The following is a 13,705-nucleotide window of genomic DNA, read 5'->3' as shown; positions in this document are numbered from 1 at the left end:
TCTGACCATATCCATATGGAATCCCCCAACTCACAGGGTCTACATGTGACCACCATCTTCCCTCCAGACCTGCTGTTCTACCGTCTCCGCCGGTGACACCGTGGTTCACCCCGTTATCCACATACTGACTCATAACCAGCTTTCCCCAGTGGCCCTCGTAGCATGGTCATACCTGCTCTCACATCGCATCTTCCAGTGTTTCCTTCTCAGATCCCTGTCCACCACGCTCATTCTGCATTGATTTCCATCAGCCTTTTGTCATCGTTCAGTTCCTCAAAGCCATGCTCTCTTCAGGTCCAGCCTTTGTATAGAGCAGTGGTCGGCAAACTACGGCTCACAAGCCGATGTTTGCAACTCTGTTGACTAATGAGTTTGCCGACCACTGGTATAGAGTGTTCCCTCTTCCCAGGTCACTCACATCACTCCATTTCCTCTCTTCTCAGTGTGTGGGTATCAGCTTCCACATATCTATCTCTGGAGAGGCCTTCCTCACCACTCCTTTACTCCTACTGTGTGCTCCTCTGGCACTCTCGCCTGATCCCAGCTTCTCACACTCCTTAGCAGTGGTTCTCAGCAAGGGATGGTTTTGACCCACCAGGAGACATTGGGTAATATCTAGAGATAGTGTGGGTTGTCATAACGGGAAAGGGGTGCTACTGGCATTTAGTGGGTAGAGGCCAGGGATGCTGCTAGACACCCTGCAATGCACAGCACAGCCCCCACACAGCGACTTATCAAGCTTGAAATGTCGGTAGTACTGAAGTTGAGAAACTGCTGTATAGAAATTGCCTGGTTACTTGTCTATATCTCCCACTAGACTGAAAAGGCATGATCTTGTTTACTGATGGGTCCCCAATAGTTAGCACAATGCCTGATACTTAGTAGGCACTTAATGAATCATGAATGAATGAATGAATGAATGGTCTAACCTCCAAAAGCACCCAGCAGAATGACTGAGAGACTGAATGGATGAATGGGCTGTCCTCTGGGAGGAGAATGGGCACGGGGACAAGTAGGAACACTGGCACCCCTGTTTCCTAGGTCCTAGGGTGCGGAAAGGAAGTCACGCAGGACCTCTACCCCAATGGGATTGTGATGTGGGGGATTTTGGAGGAGGATATGGGGAGCAGAACTTGGGAAATAGAGGGCCTAGAACCATGGTCAGCAAACTGTGGCTCGCCTGCCACATGCGGCTCTTTGGCCCCGTGAGTGTGGCTCTTCCACAAAATACCACAGCCTGGGAGTCTCTATTTTGAAGAAGTGGCATTAGAAGTTTAAGTTTAAAAAATTTGGCTCTCAAAAGAAATTTCAGTCGTTGTCCTGTTGATATTTGGCTCCGTTGACTAACGAGTTTGCCGACCACTGGCCTAGAATAAAGGGCAAGCACTGTGGCCTGGGTCCCTGGTGAGAGAGGTGTGATGTGTTTTGTGCCATAAGATGCCTTCTGCCTCCATGGAGCCTCACAGTCCTTGTGCCCCCAGGGGGTGATGGAGAGCTTCCTGGGCACTGCCATGGCCGGCGTCCTGTTCTGCCTCTTCTCGGGACAGCCGCTCATCATCCTGAGCAGCACGGGGCCCATCCTCATCTTCGAGAAGCTCCTCTTCGACTTTAGCAAGTAGGTGTTCCTCGGGCAGTCTGCCCAGACCGGGGCGGGGGAAACCCCAAAGGGGAGGCCGGGCGAGCAGGTCCAAAGCTGTCTGTACCTGTCCAGAGAGAACCTCCAGGTGGTCCCTCTGACTTCCTCTAGCCACCTGCCTCTGAGTCACCTTGGTGTACATTAGCATAGCGGACAGGGAGACATCCAGGCAAGACGGGAGGAGAGAATTCACAGCACTCTGCTTGTGAGCAGTGATGACTTGGAAGTCAGTGCAGGGCATGAAAAGTTGAGCTGGAGGTCAGAAGGCTCCAATCTAACCTGGGCAGCCAGGAAGCCATTCTAAGGCCTGCCCAGCCATCAGTCTGAAGTTCTTCTCTTCCTTCTCTTACCCACACGCCCCCCCCCGCCCCGCCCCATTCACGATTGTTACCAAAATGTGAGAACTGAGGGCACCTTCCTGTCACCCCATGAGATCCTTTTTCAGAATTCTCAAAGACCAGACAACCCCACCCAGAAACTGTCCCAAGTGTCCCTGTCTCCAGTCCTCTTGCAGCTCCTAGGAGGGCATCTGTGCCAGAGGAGTCATTCAGGGACAGATGAGGAGTCATTCAGGTGGTGCCTGGGGAGCCAAGCACAGCCCAGAGCCCCAGGCTGGAGGCCCTCCACTTTCCTCTGCCTTCCAGAGGCAATGGCCTGGACTACATGGAGTTCCGCCTCTGGATTGGCCTGCACTCAGCCATCCAGTGCCTGGTCTTGGTGGCCACAGACGCCAGCTTTATCATCAAGTACATCACCCGCTTCACTGAGGAAGGCTTCTCCACCCTCATCAGCTTCATCTTCATCTATGATGCCATCAAGAAGATGATCAGTGCCTTCAAGTACTACCCCATCAACACGGACTTTAAGCCTGACTCCATCACCTCCTATAAGTGCGAGTGTGTCGCTCCGGATACAGGTGAGCAGTGACCTCAGTGGTGCCCTGGGCCCCCACCCACCCTCCTATCCCCTTCCCCTCCTCTTGTGTCTCTTCTCAAATGCAGGAGGGTGAGCTTGCTTGGAATGGGCACCTACTGACCCAAGAGAGCAAATGCAGAGTCTTGAGCCCCGTGTTTGGGAGAAAACCTGAGGGGACAGTAACTCTAAGGAGGGTCATGCCACCAGAGCCCCAGGGTGTAATCAGAGAATAAAGGAACGGAAACCAGGACAAGTTGTTTTGAGTAGAAAACTATGAAAAGAAAGAAAGTTCTAGACATGTAGGAGACTGGGGAGGAGGTAGCTAAAAGAGGAGGGTTTCTTTCCCAGCCCACGGACCACTTGCTTGTGAATGGTTCCATCTCCCCGGTGTTCCTGCAAAACCGAGTCCGATGATGGCATAGTCACTCACTGTCACTCTTCATCACAAAGGCTTGTTCGGGGCACTTTCTTTTTAAATTTCACCTTGTTTCCATCGTAACTGGTTTGTATTCTGTTTATGGATGCTGCACACACTGACTTGGCTGCTTTCAATCCCAAGTGAGTACCATTTGCAAACACTAGAATTTCAAACCGTTTGATCCTGGGACACTCTCTGGACGATTCCATGCTATAATCCTTCCTTCTTCATCTCAAAGCGGCTTTCCGATAAATCCTACAAAGTTCCCTATATAAAAGAATGGCTAGCCTAAGCTGGTTTGGTTCAGTGGATAGAGGATCGGCCTGCGGATTGAGGGGTCCCAGGTTCGATTCCGGTCAAGGGCATGTACCTTGGTTGTGGGCACATCCCCAGTGGGGAGTGTGTAGGAGGCCACTGATCGATGTTTCTCTCTCATTGATGTTTCTAGCTCTCTATCCCTCTCCCTTCCTCTCTGAAGAAAAAAAAAAAAAAATCAATGAAACATATTTTAAGAGAGAGAGGGGGAGAGAGAGAGAGAGAGAGAGAGAGAGAGAGAGAGAGAGAGAGAGAGAGAGAGAGAGAGAGAAAAGAATGGCTAAGCCTAAGCAGAGGATGCCACAGGAGTATCTGGTGTGACTGAGCTGAGGGGTAGACTTGAGCCTGCCTTCTTGCCACCTGGTCTATTCCGTTGTTAATTATGCATCACGCCTTCTTGGTCAGTGGCGTGAGGAAAGGCAGCAAATGTCTCTGATTTCTAGGAAATGAAGCTTTCCTCAGAATAATGGTAACAACCCTCTAGAGCAGCCTTTCGGACCTCACGGGCCACCCGTGATCCACGGATCACTGGTTGGAACCACCAGTTGGCGACCGCTTCTCTGGGATGTGAAGTTGCTAGGAGTGTTGTGACCCAGGTCGAAGCTAAGTCCCTTAGCCACATCCAGCCCAGTTTACCCGGAAGTGAGCAACTCAGAGGGCCCTGTGGTCACATCCACCACGACCGCTTGTTGGGGCTGATGGAAGCTTCAGGAATAGCCTCTTCTGCCCTCTGGCTCCTAACCGCAGCCAGCAGGAGCTAGATGGGGCTGGCAGCGCATTTCAGACTTGTCACCAGCAAACTGGCGGGCAGGCCTGCTCCCTCCCCAAACCTGCTGCAGAGGTTCTGCTCAGTCAGCGCCCCCTGGAGGAGGAAGGCGGGAGGACGTGGCCCTTGCGCACCCCTGCAGGGCAGGACAAGAGGGAGGGCAGCAGTGGCCCTCCAAGACCTGCCTTGGTAATGAGTGGTCACAACCCCCAGGGCAGGCCTCACAGTTCCTCTCCACTCTTCTCACTGCCCTGGTGGGCCCCTCACATGCTCCACTCAGTGTTAGGGAAGCTGAGGCTGGAGCGGGTTTAAGCTTCCTCTGCTTCCACTGGAGCAAGCGCAGATTAGAGAAGACAACAGCAAAGCCAACCAGCTCCTCAGGCCAGCTGACCTAAAAACCAGCCAACCAACCAACCAACCAACCAAACAAAAATGGCACATGTGGGCGGGGCCAGGCCGGGGAGAAGGGAGTGTGTGGGGAGAGGAGGAGGACAGGAAGACGCTCGCTGGGTGAAGCTGGGAGGTGTCTGGGCTCTGGGCCTGCCTGGGATGGGTCACGGCTCCTCCAAGTACGCGCTGTATGACCTTGGGCCAAGGGCAGGCTACTTGACCTCTCTGGGCCTCAGTTACCTCATCTTTAAAATGGGGGGACTTCTTTCAGATTTAGGCACTTAGCCAGATGGTGTGTGTAAAGGTTTGGCAAGGTGCATGGCACAGAGTTAGGTTCTTTGAAAATGTTTGAAGACGTGAGTCCAGTGGCCGGTAGGGATGCACAAGGCACGTTATTCACTGATTTGTGTCAGCCCTGGGTCTTGGCAACAGCTCCCTTCCTTCAGGCTGTAGAGCCAGCCCTCCAGCCTCAGAGAGCGGCTGCCTTAGCCTGGCCACCACCACCGCCTCCCTGCCCCTGCTGTCCCTGGACTAAGTGGGGAGAGTGCAGAGGGCAGGGCTCGATGAGGACCCTCACCACGGAGCCAATCCCTGGCTCTATGGGACTGGAGGAGGATGGGAAGGGTGGGGGCCCTGTTGGGGGGGAGTCACAGGCCCCTGCCCAGCAGTTGCTGACCCTCCCCATGTCCTACGCTCGCCCACAGCGAACATAACCGGGTTCAATGCCTCAGCCCTGCTGCCGCCAAACACCAACACTTCTCTGGTAAGTCCTTTCTGCTTACACTTGAGAGCTTTGTGGGGAGAGTGGGAAAGTTGGGAAACTGAGGCCATCTTATGGCACCCCAGACTGCAGAGGTCACCCAGCTGCCCGTCAGGGTCCCCTGTGGAGCCTTTTCAATGCACATTTTAATTTTATGTACATTCTGTCAAAATCCCTTTTTAGAACATGCCTTATTCCATAAGATGTATGTGCATAAATATCACACACACACACACACACTCACGGGGGAGGTGGACATGTGGAATAAATAAGGCTGCATAAACAGTGCTGTGAACAGTTTCCCACCCATCTTCCTTCCTCTTCCAGCCTCTCCACCTGGGATCCCCAATTCCCACCTGCAGGCCCCTCCCTGTTTACTTCCTATTCATGCTCCCCCCTCACTGTCTGATCTGTCCTTGGTGCTCAGGGGCCCCAGGCCCTCAGACCTGGCCTGCTTTCCCCAATAATAATAAGCAGTAGCCCTCATGATTAGGACAGTAATTTATAGTAAAATTGAATGTATATTGTAAAAATTGAATGTGTAAAGATTCAGGCTCCAATGGTGGGAAGTCCAAAACCAGGTGAAGGGTAGGTTGGCGCTTGGGGAGGTTCTTGAACCTCTCATGTCCCCAAGGTCTCTCCTTCAGGCACCCCCACGCAGGTAGCTGCCAGCTCAGTTGGCAATTAACCTAAGATTTTTCAAATATCTGATCGTGAGAGAGGAAGAATGGAATCAGCCAGCACCTGTGTCTGCATACTTGTTATCTGCAAGGTGCAGTGTGTGCTGTGAGGGCTAAGGAGACATGGAGGAAACAGACCCGGTTCTGCCCTCACACTTGCTTGTCCTAAGCCTGTGGAGACGGACTGGAAAGTACTGGACAGCATAGGCAGAGCATGCCATGTGCCAAACACAGGCCGTGTGTGCTCCCACGCTAGAGAGGAAGGCCTCCCGGAGACCCTGGAACGCCATCTGGGCTGGAAGGTCGGGAAAGTTGCTTCTGTAGAGAGAAGCTCATTCCCATTCCAGTTGAGGGACCAGCACAGACAGAAGGGCACAAAAGGAAAAGCACAAACCTGTCCAGGACAGTGAGTGGACCGCTGGGCTGAGACAGTGTTTGGTGGGGGTTGTGCAGGGAAACCCCAAGAGATGAGCTGGGAGAGAGACGCTGGGCCAGGCCAATGGAAAGTAGAGGCGTACTAACCTGCAGGGGGCGTTTTTAATTGCGTCAGTGATTCGGGGCACCTGACAGGAGATGGCTGGGCCTCTCTCTCCGTGTGGTTTTCCTCCCGCCCTGAGCTTTCTCACAGCACCGTGGCCTCAAGAGCGTGAGAGCAGACACCGCAAGGCCCCGTGAGGCCGCAGCTCAGAACCTGCGCAGAGCCACTTCCTCTCCCTCCTGTTGGTCTCAGCAGGCCCTGGGGTGGAGAAATAGACTGCACCTCGATGAGAACTGTCAGTGTCACGTTGCAAAGGAGTGTGGACACGGGGAGTCATGATTCATTAGGACATTGTCATTATGGCAGACTACCACTCTTCTCTCAATCCACACATCCATTATAATTGCAAGCATCTGTTTACTTCGTTATGTAGGTTCCAAAAATTTACACATTAAATTTTAAAAATACATTAAATTTTATTACAAAACACTCTCCTTTTATTCTTCCTTTTATTATACTTAGGGACATATATGAATATATATGTACACTTATGTACATTTAGGAACATACATATGTATGTATATAGACTGAGTGGCCAGATTATTATGATCTCTGAATGCATAATTATCTGGACACTCAGTGTGTTTGTGTGTGTGTGTGTGTGTGTGTGTGTGTTAGAGGCCAGGTGCATGAATTCGTGCATGGGTGGGGTCCAGCAGCCTAGCCAGAGGGAGGGGACATGGGCAGTTGGCCACCCTGCCTGCTGGTCAAACTCCTGGTCGAGGGGACAATTTGCATATTAGCCTTTTATTATATAGGGTAGGGGTGTTGAACTCAATCAGAGAAGGGGCCAAAATCTAAAATCCAGCCTAAATCGCGGGCCGAATGGTTTACTGAACAGTCATAAACTGACAATGTCATAAACTGACAGCGGAGTGCAGTGATGACAGAGCGGTGCGGGCCACATTGCAAGGCCTGGTGGGCTGGATTTGGCCCGCAGGCCTTGTGTTTGACACATGTGATATAGGGTATACACTGAGTGGCCAGAGATCATAATAATCTGGCCACTCAGTGTATATGAATATGTGCATAGGAATATACATAAGAATATATACTATACAGTCCTCCATATTTATACATGTAAAATGGTCGTGTGCCCTGGATTTTAGGCATCGGGGATACCAAAGGGGAAGTGCCTGAAGCAGCTGATCTAAGAAGGGTCAAACACGGGTGGGGTATGAGCCCCAATATGTGAGAGGGTGTGTACAGGGACAGGAAAGGGAAGAGTCAGAGTGAGACACTCCAGGAAGGAGGTGGCCTGAGCTGGGAGCGAGGCCTGCTGAGGAGGAGGGCATCCCACCCTCTGTGCTTCTCCTCCGTGCTGACAGCAGTGCATCCCAGAACACATCTCCGCTTCTAATCGCCCAACGGAGCCTCCTGTAGGTCCTTCCTTAAAGCAGCCTGTCTGCAGGAGCATCTTCTGTTGCTGGGCCATGGGGCAGAAAGGCTAGGGCCCCTCAGAGAACAGGAGGGGCATGTGGGCTGCCTAGGGACGGCGGGGCAGGGGCAGGGGGCACAGTTGACCCATGAGGATGGCTCTGACCCCTTCTCTCCTGTGCTTGGTCCCCAAGTACAACCCCCTTAACCTCACAGCGCTGGACTGGTCCCTGCTGAGCAAGAAGGAGTGTCTGAACTACGGTGGGCGCCTGCTCGGGAACTCCTGCCAGTTCATCCCCGACCTGGCACTCATGTCCTTCATCCTTTTCTTCGGGACGTACTCTATGACCCTGACCCTGAAGAAGTTCAAGTTCAGCCGCTATTTTCCTACCAAGGTGAGCTCACCCTGCAGTTAGGAGGGGGCCTAGAGTCAGACTGTTCACAAGATCTCCCTGGAAAGATTCCCACCCGCTCGCAGGATGGACACATTAGCACGGGCTCACTGAGGTTCTTCAGGTAAATAGCCCAGACTTGGAGTCAGAGAGAACTGGGTCCCCTTGTTGATAACACTTGGTATTGTCAGACTTTTATCTTTTGGGGGAGTAACACCTCTTTGTGTTTTTTAAATTTCCATTTCCCTGATGTGTTGCAACTATCTTCTCACACTCTTTTATTGGCCTTTGTAACTTTCTTAGTGATATCTTTTTATTAATAGAAATTATTAATTTTACTATAATCAAATATATCAAAATTTTCCTCAAGGAAAATATTGGACAGAAGATATTCTCTTATGTCATCTTCTAAATGTTTTATTGTTTTCCTTTCATATTAGATCTACAATCTATCAGAATTGCTTTTGACATATAGTATGAAATAGTATTTCTTTCTTTTTTTAAAATATATTTTATTGATTTTTTACAGAGAGGAAGGGAGAGATATAGAGAGCTAGAAACGTCGATGAGAGAGAAACATCGACCAGCTGCCTCTTGCACACCCCCTACCGGGGATGTGCCCGCAACCAAGGCACATGCCCTTGACCGGAATCGGACCTGGGACCTTTCAGTCCGCAGACCGACGCTCTACCACTGAGCCAAACCGGTTTCGGTTGAAATAGTATTTCTTTATTTTTGTATAGATAGTCCATTATTCCAGCACTTGAAAAAAATCTTTCCCCCACTGCTCTTCAATGCTTCCTTTGCCATTTATCAAATTTCACACAAGATGGGGTCTATTTCTAGGTTCTTTATTCTGCTCCATTGGTTTATTTGTATGCCAATAACACAATCTTCACAATCTTATAAGTCTGTATATCTTGCAGACCAACCTCTTTGTCCCTTTTTTCAATAATCCCTTGGCCTTTTGCATTTCCACATAAGTTTTAGAATCATCTTAAATTTCACCAAAATAAAAACTTATTGGAGTTTTGGTAAGATTATATTAACTCTACATGTCAATGTAGGGGAAAATGGCAACCTTCAAATTTTGAGTCTTCTGATCCATGAATATGATATACCTTGCCTTTTTATTAAGATCTTGTTTCTTTCCATAATGTTTTAAATTAATTACATATGCTATTTTAACACCAATTTTAAAGGGGAGTAGGAGGTACAGGGAACAAATTCATTGTGCCATATGTAGCCTCCCCCTGCTCCTCCTAATTGCTTTCCCTATTGTTCTCTGGAAACTGCTGTCTCTGAAGAGAGACAAAAAAGGTGACAGGGTAGCCAGTGGTGTGGAAGGGCAGGGAGATAAGGTCCAGAGCCTGGCCTAGGATGGGCCTTCTGAAACAGTGAAGCAAGAGGTCACGGACTCTTAGTAGGAAGAAGGTCTGAGGGTAGCCAGGGGTCCTCGGAAGAGTTGGGGGCCTTCCCTCCCAGCCCGGGGGGCAGTGCAACAATCTGTCACACATTTCTAGGAGCTAAGGTTTCCTTCAGAGCTCAGCCGTTGTCCTTACCACCACTGCTGGGTGACCCGGTTCAGTCTGTCATACCAAAAAATGTCAGCGATGGCTGCCATGCCTTGTGCATAACAGCAGTTCCCACTGGACTAATAAATTCCAAGCCCTTGGAATGCACTGTAGCTCATTATGCCAATGAGGTAGGTGTATCCTTATCTCATTAAACAGATGAGGAAACCGAGGCTCTGAGGGATGATGAGTTTTCCCAAGATCACATAGCCAGAGAGGGCTGAGCCTAGGTCAAGCCCAGGCTCTTAACCATCCTCCTCTTTGCTGCCTGGGAACTAGACCCACCTGCAGGTGGGCGGGCAATGTCAATCACTTGCTCATCTTTCCGCAGATCCGGGCCCTGGTAGCTGACTTTTCCATTGTCTTCTCCATCCTGCTGTTCTGTGGAATCGATGCCTGTTTCGGGCTGGAAACCCCCAAGCTGCATGTGCCCAGTGTCATCAAGGTTTGCTCTGGGCAGTAGCTCCGCCGCTCACCGGCTGCAGATCCAGTCCCCTGTACCCTGATCCGACCGTCAGGACTCTCAGCCGAGTGACCCTGCGAGTTCTCTGTGCATGCTCCACCCTTCCTGGGCAGAACGGCCTCCCGGGGGAGATCCTATGAGCTGATGGGCTGGGGCCATATTCACAACGAAACCCCCTGTGTGGCCACAGGGTGGGGAGGTGATGGAATCTAGCTGAAGCCCTTGATTGCCACTGGAGGGCCTACAATACCCTGACTCCAGGCAGTCTGCAAGCCTGGTCACCTGAGTTCTGTTGAAAAACGACCCTTTAGAACAGTGATTCTCAAAGTGTGGTCCCAGACCAGCATCAAGAGAACCACGGCTTCACAAATCCTCCCCCCCTCCCCCACCCCCAGAGTCCACAGTTTGTGCCATTTGCTTGTAGCTAAGTTTGAGTCCCAGCACCCTCCTTCTGTACTGGGCTGGGAGGTGCAGGTTCTAGAACTGGCCCTTCCTGACTGAGGACTTGACATTCACAATGTCACTTCAAGATTCTTCTAAGGAGCTCAAGTGCACCCCACAGGGCAGTGGGCCCATCCAAGTCTTTATTCTTGCCTGTTGGGCCTCACTGCTGCACCTTTTTAGTTTGCAATTAAGTGGTGGCTGCAAGCTCCCTCCCAACACCTGTGCACCCTGTTTCCTAATCAACCCCTGGCAGCTGCCACAAAGGACCCCCTTAGTTCTGCAGACACAAGGGGTCCTTCCTTCCCGAGTCTGTCTGCCTCAGGCTCTCTTTGTTCTGTAATTGCAGGTGTCCATGTCCTTACGGGTAAAGATTGGACTTGAAAAGTGCCCCAGGTGGAGGCAGGAAGGCGGGGAGGGGGTGCCTGGGTGGCCAGTGCCCTGGGACAAGGGAGAGAGGCAAGGACCCTCTCTGTTTGCTCCACTAGCCCACACGGGCAGACCGAGGCTGGTTCGTGGCCCCTTTTGGGAAGAACCCCTGGTGGGTGTACCCAGCGAGCATCCTGCCTGCGCTGCTGGTGACCATCCTGATATTCATGGACCAGCAGATCACAGCCGTCATCGTCAACCGGAAGGAAAACAAGCTGAGGGTAAGGCTGGTGCTGGGAGCAGGGGTGCAGCCTCCCTCATCCCACCAAGTCAGAGGGAACTGAGCGGGTAGATGGTGCGTCTATCAGAACTCTGGGCCATTTCTGAAGCGATATACAAGGCCAGAAGACTGAGTTCTGGTGTGTGGGGGAGACACGTGACCTGCAAATGCAATAAGGCCACCAGGGCCAGAGGGACTTGATCCAAAGACCAGGACCAAGTCCAGCGTGGGCCCCTGGGCACTTTCTCCCAAGGAGACCCTCCAGCTCTGTGCCTCCTGACAGTGACCTTGGGAGTCAGAGCAGATCCTAACGGGATTTTGACTCAGAACCATGAGGCAGAGGAGCATCCTTAGTTCTTCTGTTCCTGCAACTCCCCACCCTGCCCCTGGGTCTGGGGAGATTCAGGCTACCCTCTCCCCCATCCCAACCTGGACCACTCTGGGTTTGGTCCAGGGCCCGTCCCAGCCAGGGCCCCATCCAGGAACTGCAGAGAGATGGTGGCCGCTGGCAGAAGCCCTCCTCCCTAGGGACCCCAGCCCAGGGCCTCTTTGAGTCTGAACACCCCTCTCCTCCCTCACCTTGCCCCTTCCCTGGTTCACCAAACCCTGAGGCTGATGAGGCCTGGGCACTGTAGGATGGCAGCCCCTCAGCAGACCCTCTAGAACAGTGTTTCCCAAACTTTTGACATATGTGTACCCCTTCTATAATTTTCGTAACGCTGAGTACCGCTCGTACTCATGAGAACGTAGAATTAGGCGCAGCTAAGCACGGTGCAGTGCATATCCCCACCAAACTCCGGTGCAACGCGTACCCCCACCAAACTCTTCCCGTACCCCTGGGAAAAACTTTGGGAAACACTGCTCTAGAAGGTCAAGCGGAGCCCTGAACCATGCTCCACCAAATGACTGCTTCGGGGAGATTTCTGTCTAAACCCCTCCCCCCGCTGCCCCCGTCAGCAACAGCCGCCCCTCCCCTGCCGCCCTGCAGAAGGCTGCCGGCTACCACCTGGACCTGCTCTGGGTGGGCCTCCTCATGGCCCTGTGCTCCTTCATGGGGCTCCCCTGGTACGTGGCGGCCACCGTCATCTCCATCGCCCACATCGACAGCCTCAAGATGGAAACCGAGACCAGCGCCCCCGGGGAGCAGCCCCAGTTCCTGGGGGTCAGGTAGGTGGGGCGCTGGGCTCGGGGACCCCCTGAGCAGGAGTGGTCCGTTTGGGGGAGGGGAAGCAGGTTTCTTTTGCCATCGGGGTATTTGGGCAAAAGGGGCCCCTGCTCTAACAGCTCAGGAGCCACAAGATATTCCTGAAAGGAGGTGAAAATTCAGTTCTAAGTGATGCTTTTTAAAAATTTTTTTATTATTTTTTATACATATATATTTTATTGATTTTTTTTTTTACAGAGCGGAAGAAAGAGGGATAGAGAGTAAGAAACATTGATGAGAGAGAATCATCGATCAGCTGCCTCTTGCACACCCCCCACTGGGGGTGTGCCCGCAACCAAGGTACATCCCCTTGACCGGAATCGAACCTGGGACCTTTCAGTCCGCAAGCCGACTCTCTATCCACTGAGCCAAACCGGTTTCGGCTAAGTGATGCTTTTTGTCCCAATAGATTCCAAGCACTACCACGGCCCGGCCCCTATCCACACACTCAGCTCTCGCCTATATGGGCCCCTCAAGAGCCCCTCAGGCCGCTTCTGACCTGTCCCTTTGTCTCCTCTCCAAAATACCCTGTCCTCGCTGTCCCCGAAGCCCTCCTTTGGGTCTGGGTCCTGCTCACTCTCCACTCCTTCAGAGAGCCTTCCAGATCGTCCCCACTCCTGGGCTGAGGCCCGAGGCCTGTCCCCTCCGCTCCTCTCATGCCCATGTCAGGCCCCTGATCTGCTTCAGACACAGAAGCACACCCTCCCCCTCTGAGGTTTTCCGGGTTGAGCCCACCCCACACACTGACCTTCTCAGAAGTGGCTGTCCTAAGAGCTTCCCCCACTGCCCCAGGAGACCCCACTTCCCCAGGCTGCCCAGAGGGAGGCTTCTCTGATCAGGGCAGGAGCCCCTCCCCGACCCCCAGCCCCCAGACAGAGGGGCCTGAGCAATCTGCCCAGAGCCCCCAGCTCCCGCCTGCACCATGTCCGGACCTGGGCACACGGAACACACACCTGCTCTCCCACCCCTCGGTCAGACCTGCTCCACCAGCAGCCAGGCCCCCTCCCCCAATCCTCATTGTGCCCTACAAATTATTATAGGATCTTATTATAGCCAAAGGGCAGGTGTAATAAGCACTTTATATATATATTTTATTGATTTTTTTTTTACAGAGATAAAGAGAGAGGGATAGAGAGTTAGAAACATCGATAAGAGAGAATTATCGATCAGCTACCTCTTACACACCC

The 13,705-nt window shown here is 52.1% G+C and overlaps 1 protein-coding gene across 7 annotated transcripts in view; it reads left to right on the top strand.

Annotated features, from left to right (window-relative positions):
- Nucleotides 1-13,705, top strand: part of SLC4A5 (solute carrier family 4 member 5) — a 62,015-nt gene that overhangs the window by 35,543 nt on the left and 12,767 nt on the right. For 5 of the 7 annotated variants that reach the window (XR_014796546.1, XM_084901273.1, XM_084901276.1 and 2 more), the window contains 7 exons: nt 1,482-1,615; nt 2,281-2,552; nt 5,145-5,203; nt 7,990-8,190; nt 10,093-10,206; nt 11,154-11,315; nt 12,303-12,481. Coding sequence is in view for 6 of the 7 variants with exons in the window: in XM_084901273.1 (XP_084757399.1) it covers nt 1,482-1,615; nt 2,281-2,552; nt 5,145-5,203; nt 7,990-8,190; nt 10,093-10,206; nt 11,154-11,315; nt 12,303-12,481 (1,121 nt within the window). In the remaining variant the exon portion in view is untranslated. Of the gene's footprint in view, nt 1-1,481; nt 1,616-2,280; nt 2,553-5,144; nt 5,204-7,989; nt 8,191-10,092; nt 10,207-11,153; nt 11,316-12,302; nt 12,482-12,716; nt 12,820-13,705 lie in introns of those variants that run through there. The other 2 variants (XM_084901278.1, XM_084901275.1) reach the window with 2 other exon arrangements.

This window comes from Pipistrellus hanaki (assembly GCF_964339955.1).
Source record: "Pipistrellus hanaki genome assembly, chromosome: 12".
NCBI classification, from domain to species: domain Eukaryota; kingdom Metazoa; phylum Chordata; class Mammalia; order Chiroptera; family Vespertilionidae; genus Pipistrellus; species Pipistrellus hanaki.
This window is presented reverse-complemented; position numbering and strand designations above follow the sequence as displayed.